General features: G+C 59.0%; 1 protein-coding gene across 6 annotated transcripts; it reads left to right on the forward strand.

The window, feature by feature from the left end:
- The first annotated feature begins 940 nt into the window (after positions 1–940).
- Positions 941–24,981, forward strand: LOC102509712 (inactive rhomboid protein 2). Of its 6 annotated transcripts, none has more exons than XM_032456763.1 (20): positions 941–1,058; positions 1,175–1,381; positions 12,612–12,791; positions 15,770–15,935; positions 16,731–16,858; positions 17,346–17,541; positions 17,624–17,827; positions 18,716–18,844; positions 19,180–19,298; positions 19,463–19,657; positions 20,696–20,807; positions 20,944–21,018; positions 21,104–21,265; positions 21,608–21,717; positions 21,871–21,934; positions 22,033–22,127; positions 22,331–22,406; positions 22,539–22,639; positions 22,824–22,977; positions 23,659–24,078. In XM_032456763.1, exons 4-20 carry the CDS (start codon positions 15,792–15,794, stop codon positions 24,076–24,078), a joined length of 2,484 nt encoding a protein of 827 aa, XP_032312654.1. In that variant the 5' UTR covers positions 941–1,058; positions 1,175–1,381; positions 12,612–12,791; positions 15,770–15,791. The 6 variants fall into 6 exon arrangements, with proteins under 6 accessions (XP_032312654.1, XP_032312655.1, XP_032312656.1 ...); XM_032456764.1 differs by having other exon boundaries at positions 956–1,058; positions 1,198–1,381; XM_032456765.1 differs by lacking the exons at positions 941–1,058; positions 1,175–1,381 and adding exons at positions 1,426–1,498; positions 13,215–13,266.
- Positions 24,982–25,207: the final 226 nt, after the last annotated feature.

Below are 25,207 nucleotides of genomic sequence, written 5' to 3' on the forward strand. Positions count from 1 at the left end.
GGCAATTAGGTTTATTTCTATTTATTTAGTTGTACTGGGGGTCGAACCAAGGGCCTCATGCATGCTAAGCACAGACTCTACCACTGAGCTATTATACCCTCCCCCATTTTCCATCCCACCCCAAATCAGGTCAGTGATAAATGCCAGGAGGGTCTGGTGGAGGGCTCAGGGGCTCTGTAAAGGGCCCACCCTGAGACCAACACCACTGCCTGATTCTGGTCCCCACGGTCCAGACCTTGTTCCCCTCCTACCACCCAGGCCTGAGTCTCTTTTCAAATTTAATTGTAGAAAGCATGCAGGTCCTGGGTTCAATCCCCAGTAACATCATTTAAAAAAAAAAGAGAAGAGAAGAAAGAAAAATCAAAGTTGGGCTTCTCTGGGCTGAGAGCAAGTTGAGAGATTGGCTCAAATATGAAGAGACATTGGGACCCTCCTGTGAATTATCTAAACTCCGCCCCTCTGGCTGTAGAGCCCCAGCACCCATGATTTCACAGTGAGAAGGCTTGACAGCCAACTCAAGTACTTCAGTAGTTTGTTGAGAACAGGCTCAGAGGGTCTAGGGCCTGAGCCAAGGCGACCCTATCCCAGAAGCTGACCCCGCAGCCTCCAGAGCTTGCAGGCTTTCCTCTGAGTCCGTTGCAGGAGGCCCTGTGAACCAAGGTTCTGCCCCATCAGGAAGGTTTTGTGTCGCTGGGCCAGAAGCAAAGCGGGTTTTTACTGGGTGTGCCCTAAGGGAGATTCCTCCAAAAGACCCTCCCGCCCACGCAGGCACCCAACGAGGGCTTCTCCTAATGGCAAACTCTAGGCACGCTTCTGTCACCGGCACCAGTTCTGGACTTAGGCCGATGGCGGGTGGGGGTGGGGGAAGTTGAGTAAGACCTGGCCTCAGCCTAGCAAGGAGCCTCCGCCTCGGGAGGATGCGGAGGAGGGGTGCGTTTGCCGTAATGGAGAGACGGGGCTGTGGCAGAGATCAGAGGCTTCCCGGAGGCAGCTGCATCAGGAGTTAGACCAGTGGAGACGCTCCAAATGTGTTTCCAGGGAAGGGTGAGAGATAAAAGGTTCGAGAGGACCGGCCCATGTGGCCTGAGGATGAAGGCGCTGGAGGGAGGGGTGCAGGAGGTGGCTGTTACTGGAGTGGTTTTTCTTGGGGGTTGACATGATTCTGGCAGTTCAGACCTAGATTATACGCTTTGTCAGAGGCCCGGAAGAGACCAGCTCCAGCGGAAAATAGGGCTCTGCTCAGGCGAGGACACCACTGGACTGACTGCTGAAGGGCAGCGCGAGCCCCCGGAGCCACAGAGCAGGACGCCGAAGCCGGGACGGACCGGGGGGCCCCGCCCCGCCCCCGGCTCCAGGGCCCGCCCCTGCCGCGGGCGCGCAGGTAGGGAAGAGGCGGGGCGGCGGGCGGGGCGCCGGGGCCCCGCCCCCAGGAGCCACCTCCCAGCCACTGGCCGGCGCCGCTCGGAACTGCGTCGCGGGGACTTGGGGCCGCAGGGAGGTGAGCGCGGGGCGACGGGCTTGGGCTGGGCTCGCGGCGGCCGGGCGGCCGGCGCTGGAAGGGCCAGGGGATCGCGCCCGAGCACGCCCTGGGGCGGCGGTGCTCCGCCGGCTAGGGGGCTGGCCCTGCGGAGCTCTCGGGCCCCACGTGGGCCGAGCCCAAGGCCAGAGGCCAGGGCTGGACTCGGACGGGGCCGCTGGACTGGGTCCGCCGGCCCCTGGGGCTCGGCTCGAACAAGACGCCCAAGGGATTCCTGAGCCACGGGTCACGAGGTGGGGGCACGACGATTGGACAGAAGTTTAAAGCTCTGGGAGGAAGAGAGGGGACTGTCCCAGGTCAAGACCGGGCAGTCCCGCCTTCCTCCCAGAAGCGCCTTGGAATTCCTACGTTCCCCTCTCCTCCCCTTTCTCCTGGGAGAGCAGCCGGCGGGGCGGCCAGGGCGAAGTTTAGCTGTTCAGCCTCGCCGAGGTGGAAACAGGTGCTGGAGGGTGGGCTCACAGCGAAGTTGGACCAGAGCTCAGAAATTGGACCCGGGAGTCGTGGCTTCTGAACTAAGGGGTTTAGAAGGTTGCCACCCTCCGTTCTCCCAGGGCATTGGATTAGATTAGAGAGGGACGTGTTCCCTAGGGTACAGACCCCGCCCCCCCACCCCACCCCAGGGCAGAGGGGAGCCCGGGTCCCAGCCCCGGACTATCTGGGTGAAAGACCAAGGGAGAAGGCCTGGAGTTGGAACCCCTGAGAGGGGAGGGCTTGCAGGACTGACCCCACACGTGGACTAGCTGCTCTTTCCCAAATGGCTAGATTTAGGATTCTGTGTAGGTGGCATTTGCTGGCAATATAATAAGCCCAGCGTGTGTTATGTTTCTGTCACTCCCTTTAGGTTAGGTAGAAGGAACCGTGGAAAGTGAAGCTTGTTTTAGAACAGTGGTCCTCAGCCAGGGGTGATTTTTACCTACCAGGGGACATTGGTCAATGCCTGGAGATATTTTGGTTGTCACAACTCGGGGGAGGGGGTGTGAGTTGTTGCTACTGGCATCTAGTGGGCAGAGGCCAGGGATGCTGCTAAACATCCCACAGTGCACAGGACAGCCCCACCACCACGTCCCCAGCCCAAGACGTCAGAGGTGCTGCGCTGAGACAGAGCCACTCTGGTCTATCAAGTTATTTCTCTTTGCCCCTCCCTGCTTCAGTTTCCCCCCTACCCCCAGGATTAGAGGAGGAACTTGTAATATACCTAAATGAGATAAGTGGAAAGGAGGTATGAGGGCAGTTGTCCCCCAGCAGCTGGCCTCCTTTGGTGCCACAACCCTGCCCCTTCCCTGTTTAAACCACGGGCCCTGCAGTAAGCCATTCGGGGAGCTGTGGAGAAGCTGAGATGGAGGGGCTGGGAACAGGGGCCCTCTCACAGCTGTGTCCTGGAGTGTTTCACTCCCAGGGCACCTCCCAGGCAGAGTGAGCCGGGACAGCCCTGGAGTTCAGATATCCCTGTGGAGGGAGGGTGGGTAGGAGCCAAGCTCTGTTCTCATAGATTTTCCCAACACTGGATTGCTGAGGACGCCTGATGCCTTGTGATCTGCTGTCATTTTCTCTTCTGAACCCACATCGGACTCTTCAGTTCCTTACACCAGGAAAGTAACATCCAAGGAATAACAGGGCGCCTAATTTCTTGCAGCTCCCCAGCCTGCCTCCCTCCACAGTAAAAAGTTCCACTGTAGCTGTGGGAACCCTGGGGGAGGCAAGAGGTCCAGGGTGGGCCCAGCTGCTGATGGAGCAAGGTGTCCTCTGCTCATGGGGTTAGCTGAGCACCAGTGAGAGATGAGAGGATGACCCAGCCCAGGCCGGGGGACTCCTGGTAGGGATGACCCTGAATTATTTGAGTTCAGCTCAAGGATAGTACCCCTGCTTTTCAGGGAATCTGGGGGGGGGATTCTGTCACAGAGGGGCAGGATGGGGTGAAACAGCTGTCCACACCCAGGAACCCAGGCCACCTCACTGCCCTCCCTCCCCAGTTCCTGACAATATCCATTACTGCCCTATCCTGTGGACGCTGGCCTCCTGGCCTGGAAACCATGGTGGGATCAGAAGGAAGGTGGCAGTTTCTGATTTGACTCTTACTTTTGGGGGCTTCTTTTGGTCTTTTAACTTTATGAGGCTGGAATGAGACTTGCACCTTTTCAGCTAAAAAAGAAGAAAAGCCAGAAGAGTAGCCTCCATCCGTCCATTGTGTGCCTCTTGAGGCACAAAGCAGCTTTCAGACTTGCACAGAGCTGTGCAGGAAGTAACCAGAGGGCCGACATCGAGCCTGGGCTGTCCGTTCCCAGGCCCAGCCCTAAGACCTTGTGCCACCTGCGGTGAACAGACTACCAGGTGACTCCTACCTGGTTTGCTCACCTTCCGAGCTGCTCTGATACCTGGTGTAACACACGCACGCACACATGCGTGCACGCTTACTGCCCAGGAGGGGACCCCTGGTCCCCTAAGAGGTGGAATAAATCACACCACAAATGCATTGGGGCTGCTGGGGTCCGAGTCCAGCTCTGGGTCAGGGGTGTTTTCACCAGAACCAGAGCTCTGTGCAGGGTTCCTGTCCACTTACTGTTGAATCTCTTCCCCAGGCAAGACCCCAGGTGAGAGCAGGAAGTCAGGGGGTGAGGAGGGTGCTGTGCATGTGACTTGCATGAGCCACCTGGCGCTTACCTTTGGGTAGGGATGAGCGGTGGTGGGCTTGGAGTGGCCCTGGCCCCCTACCTGCCTCTTGATGCAGCATCAGGGTAGATATACTCTCTGGTCTGCACGTCCCCTCGGGTGTGCGGGCCACCTGCTTTGGAGCAGGCCTCAGTGTCGCCCTGGCCACCCGTGGGGATTTCCAGAGTGAGCTCATGTATCTGCTCCCAGTTTCCTATCCAGCCAGGCCAGGCTGGAGGAGGAGTGGTGGGGACGTCAGCGCCCGCCTGAGTGCAGGCTGACTGGGCCCCTGGTGACCAGGGCGGGGAGGCTGCCAGGCGAGGGCAGTTCTCAGGACCTGCATGAAAAAAAATTATTTCCTTCTCAACTTCAGGGAAGTACAGCCAGCCACTGTGCCCACGTTCCCTCGCTCAGTAAATTTAGCTCGGGGACCCAGACGGAGCCATTTACTGTTTCAGAGCCACAGGAAGGCACATTCCAAAGCCCTCCTAGGAAAGTGGTTAGAGCTAAGTAGTCAGAGCAGAAGAGGTGGAGGGAGTGGTGGGAGGGGGTGAGTCCCAGCTCGGGGAGCCCAGAAGTGAGGCTCAGAGGCTGGCAGGCACCTGGTCTATGAGAGTGTGGTCAGTAGGGTGGGGGTCACTTGAATAGCCTCTGCCTCAGTTTCCCTGGTGGGGAAAGCAGTGGGGTGGCAGGTGGCTACCTGGGAGGGTTGCTGTGAGGATCCTGGTGGTGATTCACGTAAAGCCTGGGCCAGATGCCCGGTGAGGGAGCTGTCACAGGAACAGTGCCACGCCTGCTTCTGTTAGGGACATGTCTGTGTGCCTGTGGCACAGACTCTGCGTGATGACAGAGGTCTTACCTCATGTGCTGTTGGGTGAGAACCCGCGGCAGAATGGCAGGGCTGCTGCTGTCACTCTGTAGAAGTGGCTGGGTCTGGGGTGAGGCGACCACGGGGATCAGAGGGTGAGTTTCCACCTGGGCGTGGAGGATCAGGCTGAGAACTGGCCCCTACCTCCTCCAGCATGTGCGTCACGAAGGAGGAGGGTGGAGGTGTCCTAGAGGCGGTGACCCTCAGCCCTGCTCCCTCTGGCCGAGTTCCTTGGAGCTGCGAGCCGGGTGAGCTTGGGTTTCTCTACCTCCCATGGATGCCAAGAGCATCCTCAGGTGGTCCTGCCAGGCCCCCAGCAAGAAGCAGCTTTTCCCTCTCCTGATGGTTCTCCCCAGGTCCTGCCTCCAGTGTGGGCCCCAGAAGGCCTGGGAGAGAAGGTGCGGGACCCGCTGTGGGGCTGGGCTGAAGCAGGACTTGAAACTGACCTAAGCCCTTGGTTATGGCCTTATCAGCCATTGACAATAATGAGATAAGGACTGGGATGAGAGAAAGTTTGTGACAGCCCTTAGATAAGCTAAGAAGAGCCACCCAGTGTTAGGTGATGTCATTTCTGCTTGGGGGCCTGGAAGGGGCTTGTAAGTCAAAGGCCTTTGCACCTAGGACTCGCTCGCAGCTCCAGAGTCCCGCCCCTGCCTGTTCCTTCGCCACTGGCCTTACCAGTTCCGAGGTGGCAGGAAGCCATAGCCCCACCGCCTCCTAACTGTGCAGCTGTGGACAAGTGACTTCACCGCTCTGAGCCTCAGTTTCCCCACCTGTCAAATAGAGATCTGTCACCTCTGAGGCTCTTAGCTCAGATGTAAGTGAGAGACAATGGCAGAGGTCAGTCAGGGATAAAAGAAGCTGCCTGTTACTGGCCACTGACTGTGTGCCAGGTGCTGTGCTTTTGTGATCTCATGTCATCACTGAATCCCTGGGGTGGGGGTGGGGGCTGCATCACCCCATTTCACAGCAGAGGAAACTGAGGCTCAGAAGTGGTAACTTACCCAGTCTCCCAGTGTGTAGGTGGCTGAACCAGGTTCTGAGCCCTGTCTCCAGCCCTCAAGCCTTCATTCCTCAACAGGGGAACCCATGAGGCTTCAAAGCAAGATGTGGGGGGTGCTCTGCAAGGCCCCCTGGCTGAGTGGCCTTGGGTGGCCAGTGTCCAAGTGCCCCAAAGCCCTCGCAGCTGTTGGGGCCAATTCCCAGCCTCTTCCAGGGAAGGAGCAAGCCCCAGGGCAGGGTTCTGGGAAGTCAGGATTATTAGCTCCTTAATGAGTGTTTATAAGCTGAAAAGTGTTTGCCTGGCATGTTCTCTCCCTGCTGATAGCCGATCTGGGCCTCCAAAAGTGAGGGGCACCCAGTGCCCTGTCCTGAGTGTGTTGAGGTAAAGGACCCCGGGCAGCCCAGTGCCTGACTTCTGGCTCATGACATTGGCTAAGGTGCTTACCTGTCTATAAAATATGGTCATGCTTTGTCCCTCTGCTGCACGTACTCCCAGGGTAACCCCTAGCTAATGATGACAAAGCCACCTAGATTTCAAACCTCTGGAGACTCCTTAGCATCTTATGCATAAATACACTGAGGCTCAGAGATGTCAAATGGCTTGTCCAAGATCACACAGCGGTTAGGGCTGGGCCTATGACCTTGTCTCCCCAAGTTGGACAGTGTTTTCATTGTCTGGAGCCAGGCCACAAGAAGGTGGGTGGAAATGCGGTGGACTCCACCCCTGCAAGCACAGGACAGAGTCCTGCTCTGTGTCCCAGTGTTGGTCGTGTCTGGAAACAGCCTGGTCACACTTTGGTGTCTGGGAGTCCCCAGTAGGAGTGAAGTGGGCCTCCCCTGTTCCCCCACCCATGCTGCACCCCAATCCTTCCCCCAACTACTGAGCATGAGCTAGGCTTCTGCCAATTCCAGGGACCAGCGGAAACCCAACTCCCAGTACCCCAAGATCCCGAGAGAGGTAAATCCTTGTGGGTGTTTGGATCAAAGCCCGGTTCACACCAAGCCTGGGTCAGCGTGGTGCCCAGCAGTGCACGATCTCTCTCCAGGAAGCCTCCTGTGCCCTGGGGCCCAGCCTGGAAGGACCAGGGCCTTCTGGGCTCCCAGGGGCCACTTCTGACACCTGTCCTTCACAGACATGCTCAGGAAGCAGCAGAACCGGGACAGAATAGGTCACCTTCACAAAGAGTATCCCAGGACAGGACATTTGCACCTCTGCCAGCTTCACTGGCGTGTGGTCTGGTGCGCTCCCTCCTGTTGTCCTCAAGCTGCAGTCAGCCCCCAGGCTCTGGAAGCTGCTTCTGCTTGCCTGGGGGCATGGGAGGGTGCTGTCCAGGCCTCCATTCAGGGCACTTGTATCTCTGCTCAGCTGCTATCCCCTTGTCTGTTTCCACCAGCAGCTTCTGGTGTCCGGAGACTCCCAGAGGAACCTCAGAAGGTACCATAGTGGGCAGGGTCCTGCATGTGGCCAGCTGGGGACACCTGGTGGCACTTCCACTTCCACTAGGGCCTGCCACACCAGAAGATATGGGGACACGGGGCTTGGGCACTCCCAGCTCAGCTGGCTTTCTGGACTTAGGGTCCTCACAGAGGACAGGATATTCGCATCTCTGCCAGCCTCACTTGCATGTGGTCCTGAGGAGGCCTCTGGGTGGTCTGGAAGGGTGTTAGGGTCTGCACCACCGTAAGAACGTGGCAGCTCGTCCTCCTCGCGCCCACATGCTCTTGGCGGCATCCTGGAGCCCGGCTCCCACTTCCCGAGTCTGTGGTCGGCCATGACGCCCAAGCCACTCTAACTGGGTTGGGGGAGCTCAGAGCCCAGGTTCTGATGTGGAAAAGCCAGTGGGTCACCAGGTCCCTGAACCTGCCCCCACATTCTCTATCTTCTAAAATGAGTTTAAGCAAAGCCCTTAAAGGTGGAGGAGAAATCGGGGCCTCCCCACGCCAGGGCCCTCTGTGAGCTGGGCCTCTCCCCGTGGTTGGGGTGCAAACCCACAGGTGGTTTCATTTTTCCACTCCGTTGGGGGTGGTTGGGCTGAAGTGCGTACGTGCGAGCGCCAGGGAGGCCTGGGAAGTGTGTCTGCCGACTTGCAGCTCGGGGGAGGCAGATGATTGCCAGGAGGGAGGGGAGGCACCCAGAGAGGCGCTGGCTTCTGGAGACAGACGGGCATCCCTTCCCTACTCCAATGATGAGGCTTACCGCCTCCACCTGAGACACTTGGCTTCCCTCCCTTTTTCATCTGTCCATTTTTTGGCCTCTGGAATCCTGTCCCCAGGCCCTTGGCTAGCCTTCTTTGCACTTTTCTGTCCTGTGCTCCTGTCCGCACTCACTTTCGCCAGAGGAGGGAGGCATCCGGGGTGAGTCACTGGCTGTGCGGGCCAGCGTGGGGACGCATGTTGGGAGACCGGGTTAAGTGACAGCCTTTACATAAGCTGCTCCTTCCGGGCCTCATGGCAGGCAGGCTGGAACAACTCCCCGAGGTCAGCAGAACCAGGGGTTTTGTGGGGGGGGGGTTGCACCCTGGGTGAAGGCAGCTTCCTCTTTGCAGCTTTCTAAAAACGACCCGGTTCCCAGAAGGGCTGAGGGGAGGGAAAATCGGGTTTCGGTTTCTGTGACAGGGAAGCAGAGGGGAGAGGCCACTTCCTCGCCCCCAGCGCTCACCCCGACATCCTGTGATTCAGCGGAGGGACAGGCAGGTCCCAGCAGCCCCGGGCCGCCTCCCTTCCCTCCAGACTGCCCGCTCCCCGACAGCTCCGAGTCTGGCCAGCTGGGAGGAACTTCTGGGCCAGGTGGTAACTTCTCTCCTTCCTCTATTCTGGGGACCTGTTCCCTTCCCTGTGGGGTATCCTCTGAACTTTCTGACCACATCGAGTGGATAATAAATCCTGTTTCCTCCCCGGAGGGGCTGCTCACCCCTTCTCCAAGGGCCCCTCCCTCCCCCGTCCCCATTTCTGGCCACACACGAGCTGAGCCCTCGAGTCAGTCACCTGCCTGCCTGTTTCCATCTGGAGCTGCAGCTGCGGCTCAGCCCGGGCTCATGAAGTGCTCAGAGCCTAGGAGTGGAGGGTCCATCCACCATTAGCAACACCAGGGAACCTTCGGAAAGCTGCTAGAGTGTGTTGGTGGCGGATGGGGTGGGGGGTGGGCTGGAGCCAGACTCCTCAGGACAGTGGGACTGCACCTGGAACAGGTTAGGAGGGGACAGTGGGCGCATGCAGGCTGGGGAGGGGGTGCCCTGCGTGTGCCCTGGTGGTGCTCTGGCGGGAGACCTTCCGCGGGAGGCCTGGCTTACCCCGGCTGTGTCTGTTGGAACTGGGCTCAGCTGGTGGTGCCTGGCCCCACCCTTTGTGGGGAAACCGGATTCTCTTGTGGCATCAGCAAGTAGTTTCTGAGCCCGTGTCTCTGTCATATGTGCTGATCCTGGCTGCTGCCAGCTGGGGTATGCTTCTGAGTGTGGGGTGGTGGGGGTTCAGACTCTGGGTGGGGTGGGATACAGAAGTCTCCATGCTTGGGGTGACTTGAACTCTGTATGTCCCTGTTTCTTTGGATATGCCCTGCCCTGTCCCATGCTAGGCCCACCTGAAGCCCCTTTCCTCTGCCCAGGCCCCTTTGGGGTCTCCTAGCTACTCTGGGGTGGAAGGCCCCACCGAGGCCAAAATCCTTGTGGGCAAGTGGCAGTGGCAGTGGCAGTGGCCTGGCTGGGTGAGGCAGGCCCTTAAACCTCCCTCGCCCCCCAGGCTAGGCGCTGTGGCAGACCTGGGGGTCTCAGAGAACAGCGGATGTGACTGGGCCAGGATGAAGACTGGTCCCAGGATGTCACAATTTCCTCTGCAGTGAGCAAGCACTTTTGGGGCGCGGGAGATAAGGGCTGGCTGGGGCGGGTGCTCCCAGCGCTCCAGCACTTTTTTGGCCTGGTCTTGGCCGCCTGGGCTCCTCCATGCCCTGGACTTGGGTTCCACGGGCACCCTGCACCTGCCCCAGGCACCTGCCACTCCCCGCCCCTTTCCTCCCCGAGCCCCAGGGCAGGGGCTGGGCTTCTGGCACAGCCCCCACCATTTCTGCACAAGTTGGGGGCACATGGTCTCAGGAACAGGCCCTTCCCTCCCCCGTGGAGAGTGGTTGGGGGAAGGTGGTGTTTTTATGCCAAATATGTGGGCCTCATTGGTGTCAAAGCTGGGCCATCATCCTGTCCACCTCCCTCGCTTAACAGAGAAGAAAAGTGAGGCTGTGGGCAAAGCTGCTTACAGAGCCAGGACTCCCGGCACCGCCCTATGAAGATGGTTAAATGACTCTCCTGTGTACCACACTCCTCCCCAGGAAAACGCGCCCCAGCCCTGCCTCTGCTTTCCAGGGCCGGGCCTCTTCTCTTTGGGACCCTCAGGATTTCCCTGGAGCTAGTCCAGTCTCCCCCGTCTTTCAGCCTCAGATTGAGCCTGCCCTTCTTCCCATCAGGAGATTGGCACAGATGCCAGCAGCCCGGTGGGTCCTGGGTGGGGGTCCCAGCCAGGGGTGGTATGGTCTTGGGGTGGTAAGCTAGTTGGGGAATCAGGGCTGTGCTGGGGAAGCAGGGAAATGCGTGGTCCTCTGAGGACTCATCCTGGGACTGCATCCTCCATCCTTGGTCCTGCAGTGGTCACAGAGTTGGGGTGGGGCAGGCAGCACTCGGTAGAGCCCTCCAGGTTGCGCCACTTCTGGGCTGGCCGTGAGATTGCAGGAGACAGTTTCTGTTCAGGATCAGTGTGGACTGACCATCTGCAGCCATGGGGACACCTGCCCTCCCACCTGCCTTCCATCCAGTTAGCCGTTAACAAGGCCAACTGCGTGCTGGACCCTGTCCTGCCCAGGGGCGGGTGGGGGATGCCTACATGTAGGCACATCTCTGCGGGATGCTGTGAGAAGGGGGTTGATTTGGACTGGTGGTGACGTGGCAGTCCTTCTGGAAGCGGTGACCCTTTACCCTCTGTACAGTGGCTGGTAGGCTTTGGCCAGGCAGGTGGGGTGGAGCCTGGTGTGCCGGGCTCGGGGCCTCAGAGAAGAGAAAGTGGGAGCGGGGGGATGTGATGTGTCTGGTTGGGTGTGGGGCAGGTTCTGAAGGGCACGGCTGCTGACTCTGGGGACATGTGATCAGCTCTGAGTTGCAGAAGGATCCTATGTGCTCAGGCCTGGCAGCCCCACGTTGACCCCAGCCTTCCTCCGCTGCCTCCCTCCCTCCTTGGTGCCAATTTCCCAGGGAAGTGCCTGCCCAGTGGCCTCTCACTGCACCCTGGTCCCAAAGGAGGCCAAGCTGGAGAACTTTCCGTGGTAGGGGCCCCAGGTGAAGCTGTTGTTTTGGAGCTGTCCCCAGAGTGGTGCAGAGTGACATCTGAGGAGCCAGCCAGCCCAGCACCTGTCTGGCCATGATCTCCGAGGGGCCTCCTTGGGCCCATCTGCCTAGGAGTGTGGGGTCAGAACTCCCCAAACTATGGGGTAGAAGGAAGGATGCGTGAGTCTTAGTCAAACCCTAAGCAGGAAGTGTCCTGGGCCCCCAGCTCTGCATCACATTTCCCTCTGGCACCCTCTCTGCACCCAGGGTGCCTCTCACCTATAGTTGGAGGACTTCAACCAAGTGAAAGTCCCAGTATGTAAAGCCAGAAGAGGGCTGCCCTGTGGAACAGGGGGCCCAGACCCTCCCCCAGCCTCCAGTTCACCCCATGGCAGCCCCTCGGGCACCTCTGGGTAACCCAGACCTCCGAGGAACACAGTTTGCAAAGTGCTGAAATGTTTGACCAAGTTTCCCCCAGGCTGGACTCAACTCTGTCTCCCTGATATGGGGCCATCCAGCCCCAAGTGTACCCCAGCTTTAGGGAGAGGAGGCACCTGTTTCCTGAGGAGACCTCAGGCCCTGGAGCCAGAGCAGCTTGAGTCCCAGCTGCTCCCGGTCCTGGCTCTGTGAGCTCAGGCAAGTTACTCAACCCCTCTGAGCCTCCATTCTTATCCACAAAATGGAAGTGATGACAATGTCTACCTCAAAGGGTGTTTTGAGGACAAAGTGGGATGACGCACTGAAGGGCCAAGCAAGGCATGACCCTGTCCTGCCCCCGCAGCTCTCAGGGTTCTGTCAAGGAGGGCCTTATTTATTTTAAAGAAGGTACTGGGGATTGATCCCAGGACCTCATGCATGCTAAGTACACACTCTACCACTGAGCTGTACCTTCCCCAGTGCCTATGTTTTTTAAAGTGAAATGTTTCTAGTAAAGTTATGTTGTAAAGAAAGTAGGGACCATTTTGATTTTAGGGTTCCCAGCCCAGAGTGCAGGTCTTCAGATGGTTGGGGTTTTTTTGGGTGGGGCGGGTAAACGCCCTGAGGCTACAGCCCCTGGCCCCCCGGGCCCTCTGAAGTGCCCAGCTCATCACCTGGGGCCCTTAATCCAGGAGAGGAGGAGAATATATCTCTTTAATCCCTGATCTCTGAGGCCAGTGGAATTATCCCCATTTTATAGATGAGGCAGCTGCGGTCAAGAAGATTAAAAGCTGCAGTGGTCCTGACATGCTGGCTTGAGCCTGCCCATCCTTCCTTACAGGCTGTGAGCACCAAGGGAGCTGCCCTGCTTGACCTGGGGCCGTCTGTCTGCCTTCCCATCTCTCTGCATCTATCCACCTCTCTGCAGAGCTGAGGCTTGACCCCAGAGCATCTGTACAGAGCAAGGAAAGGACTAGAGCATGCTCTAAAGACCTCTGCAACAAGACCCAGGAAGCTGAAGGTAGGAGGCTGGGTGGCTGGGTGGGCTGGACCCCAGGTACCAGCTGCTTTGCTTGCTTGTTTATTTGATTTTCAACAAATACGTACTGGTGGTATCTGTGGTCCAGCACTCTTCTGGCAGTGGAGCTACAGCTGTGAATAAGGCCAGAAGAGGGCAGAGAGGGAGGTGAGCAGGGTGAAGCGACGGAGAGACATATGGGGTGGGAGGGCTGCTCCAGGCAGTCAGGGCTCCTTGGAGGAGGTGGCACTCAAGCTGGGACTAGAATGATGAGAAGAAGCCACCTGCTCTGCTGTGTGATGATCTGATCTGGGGATGAAGGGAGTAGCGGGGGCAGAGGACCGACAATTATGAAGCGTCTGCTTGAGACTTTTTTTAACCAGCTTTATTGAGAAAAAGTTCACATTTAATTTCTATAATTCACAGAAAACTCATCCATTTGAAGCGTACAATTCAATGGTTTTTAGTATAGTCACAGGTATGTGTAACTATCACCGCTGTCAACTTTAGCACATTTTCATCATCTTGGAATGAAACCTATACCCTTTCAATGTCCCCAGCCCCCAGCCCCCAGCCCTAAGCCATGACTCATCCTTTTGTCTCTATAGATTTGCTCTTCTGGACTTGCGTTTGGACTCATGGAGTATGTGGTCTTTTGTGTCTGGCTTCTGTTACTGAGCATAACGTCCTCCAGGTTGTTGTGGCCTGTCTTAGCCCTTCATTCCTGTTTGTGGCTGCCTAATAGTCCATTGCGTGGATTTAGCACATTTTGCTTATCCCTTTGTCTGTTGATGAGCGTTTGCATTGTTTCCACCTTTGGGCTCCAATGAACGTTCCTGAACAAGTGTCTTTGGATGTGCTGCCCGAGTGTGTGTCAGGCATGCAGTGAGTTCACGCCCAGGACACCTCTCTGGGGGAGGGGGTCATTCTCCCCTGGAAGGTGAGGACTTGGGTGACTGTGGTCAAGTGTAGGCCCCTGTGCAGATCAGGCTCAGACCGCCTGGCTCCAGTATGTGCTTTTGACCATGATCTCCCAGTACCTTCTCACAGAGCTTCGCAGGTATGGGGAATTTAGGGGCCCAAAGTGGTGGAATTGGGGGGGGGGTGTCAGGAGGATATGAAGCCATGAGGGGCCCAAAGGCCCCAGTGAGAAATTTGGACTTTGTTTTAAGTGAGAACAGAAAATCCTGGCCCAGTGTTGAGCAGGGAGTGACCTGGTATGATTTGTCCTTTTTTTTTTTTTTTTCTAAGTTCTTTTTCCCCCTTTTTGGGGGGGAGGGGGGAAGGAGGTAATTAGATTTTTATTCATTTATTTTAATGGAGGTTCTGGAGATTGAACCCAGGACCTTGTGCATGCTAAGCACATGCTCTACCACTGAGCTATACCCTCCCCCACCTCCCAATTTGCGCTTTTAAAAGGTGAATTCTGCTGCTTTGTGGAAAATGGTCATGGGGATGGGGGCTCGAGGGGCAGCAGGTGGAGGAGTCAGGAGGCTGCCGTGACCCTCTAAGTGAGAGAAGATGGTGGCTCTCATGGGGGCCAGGCAGAGATGGGGGAGCAGACAGACTCAGAACAAAGGTGGCTGCTACATTGCCCTGTAGTCACGCCCTTGGCCCCACGTGCCCTTGGCTCAAGGGCTCCCGTGTGACTCTCCCCACCAGGTCGGCAGAATCCCTGGCCTCGTGTGAGGAGAGGAGAAATCAAACCTGCCCCAGCAGCCTTGGGACATGGGGAGAGGAAATAGCAAAGGATTTTTAGCAAGAAAAAGGTCACAGGGCAAATGAGTGAACTGGAGAGAACAGACAAGGCAGAGGGTGTTAACTTGGATGGGATCACAGCCGTGGGGGGGGATTGGTGGCGTTAGTATGGAAAAGCCCCAGATGGGGGTAAAATCGCCACCTCCTGTTGGCTAAGCCCTTTGGCAAGATGCTTCGAAATTCAAGGTGCACGCACTTGTCCACGCTGCAATTGCACTTCTATAAGTTGTCTTGTGATAACACTGGGCCAGGCACACGCGGGATAGGCAAGGGTGTTCGTTAATACTGGACACAAATCTGAACAACCCTTGGTCTGGAATTAAGTGAATCTTGGTACAGTCCACTCAGTGACACCTTCTCAGTCATCGAGAAAGGTAAGGTAGAGCTGTTTGTATGTGTTGACAGGGCAGGATGTCCATGCTATAGAAGAAAAAGTATGATTGTGTATAAAATGTTAACTACACACATCCTCTTCCAGGTGCAGAGAGGCATCTGGAAGGATGTGCACATATCATTTTCATCACTAAGATATTTTTCCTCTGTGAAAAGAAAAAAGAAAAAAGTATCAGACAGGTGGCAGTTTCAGTTACCTTTGAAAGAGGAACCGGGCAGCCCTGGGGGACAGGGACCAGCGTGATGGCTTCTCATCTACCTGGGAATTAGGTTGAGCCACCACTTCCTCCCTCACAGCCCAGGGACTCCTCCTCCTCCAACAACCACCTGCTCCCTGCACAGCTGTGGGCCCCTTGTCTGTGGGTTGCCCGGGAGCCTCTTCCTTGTCCTCCCCCAAGCCCAGCCCAGGGACAGAGGCAGGGCTCTTTGTCCAAGGAAGCTGCCTTCTGGCCCCCTGGCCTGCTGTGGCCAGGTGACCAAGATGATGGCAGATCTATATCCCATGCCCTCGTGTTCCTTTCTGGTCCTTGCCTGAAGCAGAGAGACCAGAAATGGAATGAGGCAGTAAGTTGGGGACCTCCCAGACCCCTGCTGGCCTGGAATGCAAATGAAGTTCAAAAATAGACCTTCTCACCTACCCCTCCCAGCCCGATTCAGTCTCTGCTGTGTAGTTTAGTATCCAGACTTAGGTTTGAACCAACTTTCTATAGGTTGTTCTCAGTCTGGGCTGCCTGCCTTGGCCTTGCCCTGACACCCTGGGCTGTCCCTGTGTCCCCTCCCATCCTGCCACCACTTTACACACCTGCGCCCCCTCCCCGTTTCCATTCCAGCTGCCCTGCCCCCCTGCCCACCATGGCCTCCGCTGACAGGAGCGGCGAGAGCGTCTCCTCGGTGTCCAGCAGCCGCCTGCAGAGCCGGAAGCCACCCAACCTGTCCATCGCCATCCCTCCGCCTGAGACCCCGGCCCCCAGTGAGCAGGCCAGCATGCTGCCCCAGGTAAGGGGGCGGCTGGGCGCTCACTGCCCCTCCACAGGCCACCGTTGTGCCCACATGACACCTTTTGGGCAGTTTCACTTCCTGGAGGAGACCCTTTCTGAGCCACAGCTGCCCTGTAGCCCCTGCCCTAAGCCTGCGCCCCCTCCATCCTGGCCCCAAACTCTGCAGGGAGTGAGCCCTGAACTCAGGAGCTCCGAGTCATGCTGGTCCAGGGAGAATACGAGGAGCCTGCCAATTCCGCCTGGGAGTTGGCTGCTACCCTGCACTCACCGGGCCCAGGCTCTTCCGTGGGGGGCGAGCTGTCTGTGACTAGGGGGCAGGCTGTCTGTGACTGGGGGGCAGAGGCGTCTGCAGCACCAGGAGCCTGCTCTCACAGCGCCTGGCTCCTGCAGGAAAGTGGGGATGAATCACCGTTTCCGACAGTCCCGGCTGGCGCTCCATAAAGAGCTCATTGAGAAGTGGCTCCGAACAGCGTGGGCTTCTTCCTGCTCAGCCTGGGGCACAAGGGAGGCTGTGTCCCACTGCCCATCACCCGAGGGCTCTTTGCAATGTGCGACGCCAGGCAAGGGCGTCACAGCTATCGCGGGAGCGCTGGACAGGGAGTGAGGGAACACGGGCCGGGCTCGCCCAGAACACTGAACAATGGTGATTTTGCCCTGGGAATGAAAGCAGCTCAGGGTGAATTGGGGTTGAGGTTTGGTCTCTCTGGGTTTTCACCCTGGAATCCTGGGCAGAGCCAGCCCGGGGCCTGGGCTCCACACAGTCACAGCCTGTCCCCCATTCACCTCCCTGCAGAGGCCCAGGAATCCAGCCTACCTGAAGAGCGTTAGCCTCCAGGAGCCACGGGGACGATGGCAGGAGGGCGGGTCGGAAAAGCGCCCCAGCTTCCGCCGCCAGGCCTCCCTGTCCCAGAGCATCCGCAAGTGAGCACCGCCCGCCTACCTGCCCCTGCAGTCCGGTAAACTCTGGGCACCCGGACTTCCGGGGGGCCTGCTCCCTGGTCCCTGCCTGGGAGGTGTGGGCAGTCACCAAATCAGCAGCGTCCTCCTGCAGGGCAGACCTGAGCATTTGACCCCGTGTTACAGGCGGGGAAACTGAGGCCCAGGCGGCTCTGTGCCTGGTAGGAAGCCACAGTGTGGAGGCTGAGGGATTCAAGGAGCTGGGAGCAGACCGTTGCCCCTCAGAGTGGCTCCCAGAGGCCATCCCAGCTCAGCCTGTCAGGCTCTGGACCTGAGTCTATCTCTGTCCACCTGATCCCTGGGCAGCAAACCAACAGCTCAAGGGGAAGCTGATCCGCCCCTCCCGCTGCACACACATACGCCCTGTCACCTCTCTTGTCACCTCCCCCGCACACATACTAGTGCCCTGTCACTTCACGTCACCTCCTGCACACACACGTCTGCTCCGCAGGGGCGCGGCCCAGTGGTTCGGGGTCAGTGGCGACTGGGAGCTGAAGCGGCAGCACTGGCAGCGCAGGAGCCTGCACCACTGCAGCGTCCGCTACGGCCGCCTCAAGGCCTCGTGCCAGAGGGACCTGGAGCTCCCCAGCCAGGAGGTGCCCTCCTTCCAGGGCACCGAGTCTCCAAAACCCTGCAAACTGCCCAAGGTGGGCCCCGTCAGGGTGGAGGGGAAGTGGGCAACTCGGCCCAGGGCCACGACAGACTGCTCACCTCCTCCCTCCTGTCCAGATTGTGGATCCCCTGGCCCGAGGACGGGCGTTCCGCCACCCAGACGAGGTGGACCGGCCCCACGCCCCACACCCGCCGCTGACCCCCGGGGTCCTGTCCCTCACCTCCTTCACCAGCGTCCGCTCTGGCTATTCCCACCTGCCCCGTCGCAAGAGGATGTCTGTGGCCCACATGAGCTTCCAGGCTGCTGCCGCCTTCCTCAAGGTGAGGACACCTCTGCCCAGCCTCTTCCATCATCCCTTTGTCCCTGTCTCTCCCCACAGCATCCCCCCAAAACTCAGCCAGGCATCTCTCTCTGTACCAAGGGTAGTGGATGCACTGGGATTCCTGGGCAGAGAGAGAGGCCCTCATCCTTCCAGCCCCAGTTCTCCAGAGTGTGGGCAGCTGGTTTCTGCACTGACACTTAAGCTGGAGTGAAGTGAAACATGCGGTCACCACTCATTGACCCCTGTCATATGCTGGGCATGGGGGCTATAGAGCAAAATGAGCGGTGTTGCTGCCCTGGGGGAACCCTCAGCTCGGGTGAGGTTGGATGTCACCATTCAGTGTGATGAGTGCTGGGGCTCACCCAGCGGAGGAGCTGCCCCCTCTCACCCAGCAGAGGGGCTGATGTCAGGGAAGGCACTTGAGCTGAACCCAGAAATATAAGGAAAGTCTTGCCAGGAAGGGAACAGCCTTCTCAGCAGAGGAAACAGCCTATGCAGAGGCACTTTGGGGGCGCAGCAGGAGGTGTTAGTGAAGGGTGGTTTACAAGAGCAACAGCAGGAGATGGGATCAGAAAGGTGGGCAGGGGCCTGGTGTGCCATGCCAAGAAGCCCGAGCCTGGGAAGTACGGGTGCAGGATGAGTGGTGGGGTGGCAGATGCCCAAGCCAGAGGACCAGAGGTCACCAGGGAGAAGTTAACAGCAAACTGTGCAGAGGGTGCTGCGTTCAGGGCTGTGGAGGAGCTGGAGCCCGCTTCCCGGCCTCTGGTAGATGCTCATGCTCCAGGCAGGGTCCCACCTCCAGCGGTGGTGGGCTTGACAGACCCCTTTGGAGGGGGGAGGGGACACCTGACCTGGGCCTGATGCCCATGCCTCTGCCCCCGCACAGGGTCGCTCGGTGCTGGATGCCGCGGGACAGCGGTGCCGGGTGGTCAAACGCAGCTTTGCCTACCCTAGCTTCCTGGAGGAGGATGCAGTCGATGGGGCGGAGACATTCGACTCCTCATTTTTTAGTAAGGCAAGCATGGGGTATGTGGGCCCTTGGGGTTGGGGGTCGGGGGGCCAGAAGCTAGGAGAGGTGACCTGGCCTCGATCCTGCTCTGCTAGAAGACCCTGAGATGTCCAAGTGCCCGTTGGTGGGATAGAGGTGCTGGACCCCGGTCTTCCTGTCAACGGAGTGAGGACCTGGGGTGGGGCAGGGTGCCAGCCGGGAAAGTCACCATCAGCGCTGACAGGCATGTGCCTTCCTCTGGCTTTGTCCTGCCCTTGAATTGAGCTGTTGGGGGCCAGTGCTGGGGACAGTGACTCCTCACACTGTCTCTTTTTTTGTCCCCCACTCCACCCCCACCCCAGGAAGAAATGAGCTCCATGCCCGATGATGTGTTTGAGTCTCCCCCACTCTCTGCCAGCAACTTCCGGGGGCTCCCACACTCGGCCTCCCCGGTCTCCCCCGATGGGGTGCAGATCCCTCTGTGAGTTCCCGCACTTCCAGGCGGAGGGAGATGGCACCACGGGAAGGGGCTCCCCCGGTGCTCAGTGACCCACATGGGGGCTTCCCCAGGCCACCGGTGCCTCCTGATCGCCCCCTCGTGGGATGTGGGGGTGGGCACCAGGCTGAGACCCCCGTCCCCACCAGGAAGGAGTACGTTGGAGCCCCAGCGCCCATGCCCAGGCGCGGAAGGCGCATCGCCTCCAAGGTGAAGCACTTCGCCTTTGACCGGAAGAAGCGGCACTACGGCCTGGGCGTGGTGGGCACCTGGCTGAACCGCAGCTACCGCCACAGCATCAGCAGCACCGTGCAGCGCCAGCTGGAGGGCTTTGACAGCCACCGGTGAGCGGGCCTGGGCGCTGGACCTGGGGTCCCACACTGTGAGAGCTGGGGGCGGTCACCATTCTGGAGAGCTCCTCCCCGGTGTAGGCAGAGGGGACGGGGGCTGAGAGCCACCGGAAGGGTCTGGGAGCTTCCAAGTTCCCCAGGCCCTCCCCTGAACTGCCCCTTACTCAGCGAGCCCCTGGTGAGCATTTCCTGTGGGTCAGGAGAGCAGGGACAAGTCCTCAGGGTCACCCTACGAGCATGCACGTCACCTGGGAAGGGGCATCGGGCATGGCTGCCTCTTCTCCACCCTCCCTACTCTCTGGGCCGGCATCCTCTGCTGGGCTCCCAGACAGCAGCCTGTCAACAAGCAGTCACTGAGTGCCAGCACGCAGGCCCTGAGACAGGGTGGGGCAGAGGGGCAGCTGGAAGCTGTGACCGTGAGTGAGGGGACTGCGGAGAGGACCTGCACAAAGACCTTGGGTGAAGCCAGAGGGTTGGGAAGAGGCTGTTCTCACAGAGTATATGATAAGCAACCACCCAGTGAACACTGGACCCAAAATTATCAAGAAAATAAGTAATAGGAGGTGTGGTGAGTGTCCTGGAGGACAGAGTTGGGAGTGAACAGCTGGTAGGGGTGGGTATAGTCAGGATGAGCAGCAGTTAGCTGGGTGAAGAGAGATGGAAAGAGCATCCCAGGCAAAGGAAACATCATGTGCAAATGCCCTGGGGCTGCAGGGAGCAAGGTTTTTTCCAGGAACTATAAGAGAAAGAGGAAGAAAGCCAGGGAGGTGAGTGGGCACAGCCAGGCCTTGCAACCAGTGGGAGGGGGCAATGTTAGACTTTATCACCAGGGCAGTGAGAAGCCATGGAAAGGATTTAAGCTAAGAGAGACACGTAGAGATGCATTTTAAGAGTTGCTGTGGTGAAGGATGAGTTGAGGGGCAAGGTGGAGGGCAGGGAACAGGTGAGAGCTGATGGTGGCTAGGCACCACAGAGCTGAGGGACAGGGTGTGAGTTCAGCTCTGCTGACTGCCCCAAGGCCTCTGCCCACAGACCCTACTTCACCTACTGGCTGACCTTCGTCCACATCATCATCACACTGCTGGTGATTTGCACATATGGCATCGCACCCGTGGGCTTCGCACAGCATGTTACTACCCAGCTGGTGAGTAGGGTTAGGGAAGGGGGCCCCACCCTGGGGATCCTAGCTTCCCCACCAAGAGGCGTTACCAAATCCCTGGGACAGGGAATCCCCGGGACAGGGAATCCCCTGACCCCCCCTCCTTCCACCTTTGCACCAGGTACTCAGGAACAAAGGTGTGTACGAGAGCGTGAAGTACATCCAGCAGGAGAACTTCTGGATTGGCCCCAGCTCGGTGAGGGACCCTCAGGGGAGACTCTCAACAGAGCAGCCATGTCTGGCCCCGAGCTCACAACCTACCCCCTTCACCCACCCCCCAGATTGACTTGATCCACCTGGGAGCCAAGTTCTCGCCCTGCATCCGAAAAGACCAGCAGATTGAGCAGCTGGTGCTGCGGGAGCAAGACCTGGAGCGGGACTCAGGTTGCTGCGTCCAGAACGACCACTCGGGCTGCATTCAAACCCAGCGGAAGGACTGCTCGGTGAGGGAGGACCCCGGACCCCTGCCAGCCCCACTCTGGTCCCCTGCACCGTCTCCACTTGCCCCAGCCTCGGGGAGGGGCCCTTCGAGGGAGGTGTCCACTTTGCCACCATCCTTCCTCTGCCCTCCCTGGCCTCACACACCCCTGTATGCTGCTCAGCACAGGGAGGGTGCTGACCTCCCCAGCCCCAGAGAAGTGAAAGCTGGGTCCCAGAGTATCAGCTGGGGTTGGGGGTCTGGGCCCTGGACAGCAGGGGAAGAGCTTCTATCTTGGAGGGGCCCCTGCCTACTCTGATGGGGTTGATCTTGTCCTCGCCATGACCAGCCCGCTTCCATCCTCCAGGAGACTTTGGCAACTTTTGTCAAGTGGCAGGATGATACTGGGCCCCCCATGGACAAGTCCGACCTGGGCCAAAAGCGGACATCGGGGGCCGTGTGCCACCAGGACCCCAGGTACAGTCCCAGAGTGACCCCCAGCTGCGCTGTCGGAGAAGATGGGGTTGAGTATCATGTTGTCTCTGCCACCCGTGGGGATGTTGGCCAGTGGGCTTGGCAGGCTGGAATGCAGCTGCCGCTCATTTCATTACCTCCGACCTCTGCCTCTAGAACCTGTGAGGAGCCAGCCTCCAGCGGTGCCCACATCTGGCCTGATGACATCACCAAGTGGCCAGTGAGTGTCACTTGGAGTGGAGAGCAGTCTGGGAAGGGTGGGGGGGGCACGCCTGCTGCTACACTGCTCCAGTCACCTGTCGGTGCCCCTCCCCACAGATCTGCACAGAGCAGGCCAGGAGTAACCGCTCGGGCTTCCTGCACTTGGACTGTGAGATCCGCGGCCGCCCCTGCTGCATCGGCACCAAGGGCAGGTGAGCTGGCCTGGGCACTCTGCCCAGTGCTCCTTCTCCATCACCCTTCACCCAGCTGGTGGCCTCCCTCCTTGCTCGGGGGCCATCCGTGGTGTAAGCAGGTCCCTGCCAGCGAAGCCTGCTGTGGCCGGGCACCGGGCACTGGGTGAGTGAGCAGGAGGGCTCAGGCCCCTGACGTACACCCTTGCCTCCCTGCTCCCCAGCTGTGAGATCACCACCCGGGAATACTGTGAGTTCATGCACGGCTATTTCCACGAAGAGGCCACACTCTGTTCCCAGGTGAGGCAGGGCCTGGCAGGGCCTGGGGCGTGAGCAGCTCAGCACGGCAGCAGGTGTCCGGTTCTGTCCCCGACATCAGGGCCTCTGACCCAGCCTCGTCCCAGGCACTGATCGCCGTGTGCTCACCCCCAGGTGCACTGCCTGGACGAGGTGTGTGGGCTGCTGCCCTTCCTTAACCCCGAGGTCCCAGATCAGTTCTACAGGCTCTGGCTGTCTCTGTTCCTCCACGCTGGGTAAGAGAGGCCTCGCTGGCCAACCCCCCAGACCCCTGTGGTGGCCGCCCACCTGGACCCCTGGAGGAGGGGCTCCCGGGCCAGGGCACAGCCCGCACAACCTGCCAGGCCCCACCGCTCCCGAAGTGCCTGGCTGGCAGCTACGGGCACAGGGGGGCTGATGCCTGGTGTGTCCCCCACCCAGTGTGGTGCACTGCTTGGTGTCTGTGGTCTTCCAAATGACCATCCTGCGGGACCTGGAGAAGCTGGCTGGCTGGCACCGCATCTCCATTATCTTCATCCTCAGTGGCATCACCGGCAACCTTGCCAGCACCATCTTCCTCCCGTACCGTGCGGAGGTAGGGACCCTGGGGACGGGGTGGGAGGGCCAGCTCTGTGGCTTCCCACTCTCCTCCCGCATGATGGCCAGAGGGACGCACAGCCCCTCCCGTGTCAGGCTCAATGGTGGATTGACAGCTAAGCTGGGGGCTTAAAGTCAATTCCTTAATCTATCCCTGGGCGCGAGGGAGCAGCAATGCCTCTGGGTCATGTGTCATTGTGACCTCCAGAAAGACCTTCCTGGACCCTGCCCCTCACTCTGCCTCTTCTTTGCTTCATTTCTCTCCATGATTGACCATTGCCTGCCAGCACATCCCATAGTTACGGGTTAAGCCGTATAAAATCACCTGTGTGTGACAGTTCTTGGTCCATAGAAATGGCAGTTTTTGATGGGTTCAACCTGACCCTGTCGGCTTGTTCAGTGTCTGTCCCTCCCCACGTGCACTGCCCAGAGCAGGCTGTCTGTCCTGCTTCCTGCACTGGCATGCACATAGTAGGTGCTCAGTATTTGCCAAAAGGGTGGGTAGAACAAGCCCAGCTCTGACCCGGCAGCTCCAGCTGCCCCCGGGCCCTTGCCCTGGGAGGGGCTCACAAATAGGACGACCCGGGTCCCTGGGCTCCAGCTCCGCCATGCCCAGGGCCCCCCGCAGGCTCCCACCTGGGACCTGGAAGTGAGCCTCGTCCCCTCCCTGCCCTCCCAGGTGGGCCCAGCGGGGTCGCAGTTCGGCCTCCTCGCCTGCCTCTTCGTGGAGCTCTTCCAGAGCTGGGAGCTGCTGGAGCGGCCCTGGAAGGCCTTCCTGAACCTGTCGGCCGTGGTGCTCTTCCTGTTCGTGTGCGGCCTCCTGCCCTGGATTGACAACATCGCGCACATTGTCGGCTTCCTCAGTGGCCTGCTGCTGGCCTTCGCTTTCCTGCCCTACATCACCTTCGGCACGAGCGACAAGTACCGCAAGCGCGCCCTCATCCTGGTGTCACTGCTGGTCTTCGCCGGCCTCTTTGCCTCGCTCGTCGTCTGGCTCTATGTCTACCCCATCCACTGGCCCTGGATCGAGTACCTCACCTGCTTCCCCTTCACCAGCCGCTTCTGCGAGAAGTATGAGCTGGACCAGGTGCTGCACTGACTGCCCGCTCCGCGGAGCCCGATGCCACGGGACTGACTGCCAGGGTGGGGCTGCCTGCTGGTATGGCCCTCCCCGCACTCCAGAAACACCCTCGGGGGGTGCAGCCCTGCTCCCAGGAGCTCCCTCCTCCAGGCCCGGCTGAGCCCACGGGAGGCGGTCATAAAGCAGGGTTCCCTGGGGGACTGGAGCCCTTCCTCGTCAGGTCCAGGCTGAGGGACACTCCGAACACGTGCTTCTCTGCAGCTCGGAGGCCCAGGCGCTGATGTCCTCCCCACTCCCCTGCTTTCGGGACCACCTCCTGGGTTGGGTTTCTTTCTTCCCAGGGTCCTGGGCTGCTGCCCTCTCCCACCTCAGCCTCTGCTGGTGCCTTTCCTCTCCCCGCTCCTGTGAGCCTGCCCTTCCTGGGGTTGTGGCTGGGGTTCCCACCAGGTTCCCAGCCCTGTGTCCCCACAGCCCCCTTCCTGTGTCCCCTCCCCTCTCTGCCCTGTGAATCCACCCCCTGCATCCATCAGTGGCCTGTTAAGCCTGCCCATAATGCTCGGAGACTGTACACTGAGAGAAGCTCTGGCTGGGGTCTGGTGCAGAGGACCAAGGAGCAAGGAGACACAGTTAGACTGGGAAGCTGAGAGCCTCTGCTGTTCTTAGCAAACAGACGCTGCACCTGCCCCCGCAGGCCCCCAGCCCTCCTTTGATTCAGTGTTCTGCCTCATAGGGCTGGACTGACGCTGGCCAGCCCCACCACCCTCTGTCTCACTCCCGCCCACGTGGGGGCAGGACCACCCCAGGGACCTGCTTCCAGGGGTTGCCCAAGGTCAATCAGGCCCTTTTTTTTTTTCTACCAGTTTATATTATGGCCCTAATTTTTTAAAGTACGCTAACTTTGTATGGATGATGTCTGAAATGTATTAAGTGATATTCTTTAGAGAAACATTATCTTTAACCTGAGGCCTCGGGTAGAATAAAAGCTGGAAATTTATTTTGGAGGTGAGAGTGGCCAGGTCAGCCACAAGGAGCTCAGGGCATGGGCTTCTGGGGTTTTTTGGTTGGACCAGAAACTGGGTTGGGACCCCCTGAAAGGTCACTTGAGAGGGTGGTGTTAAATCCCTGAGATCCCTGCAGTCCCCCAGCC

This window comes from Camelus ferus, chromosome 16 (genome assembly GCF_009834535.1).
Source record: "Camelus ferus isolate YT-003-E chromosome 16, BCGSAC_Cfer_1.0, whole genome shotgun sequence".
Classification (NCBI taxonomy): domain Eukaryota; kingdom Metazoa; phylum Chordata; class Mammalia; order Artiodactyla; family Camelidae; genus Camelus; species Camelus ferus.

Coding starts and splice junctions, on each gene's coding strand:
- LOC102509712 (XM_032456763.1), top strand. CDS start 15,792: ATGGCCTCCGCTGACAGGAGCGGCGAGAGCGTCTCCTCGGTGTCCAGC. Junction 20,808..20,943: donor AGCATGTTACTACCCAGCTG/GTGAGTAGGGTT, acceptor CCTTTGCACCAG/GTACTCAGGAACAAAGGTGT. Junction 21,266..21,607: donor CCCAGCGGAAGGACTGCTCG/GTGAGGGAGGAC, acceptor TCCATCCTCCAG/GAGACTTTGGCAACTTTTGT.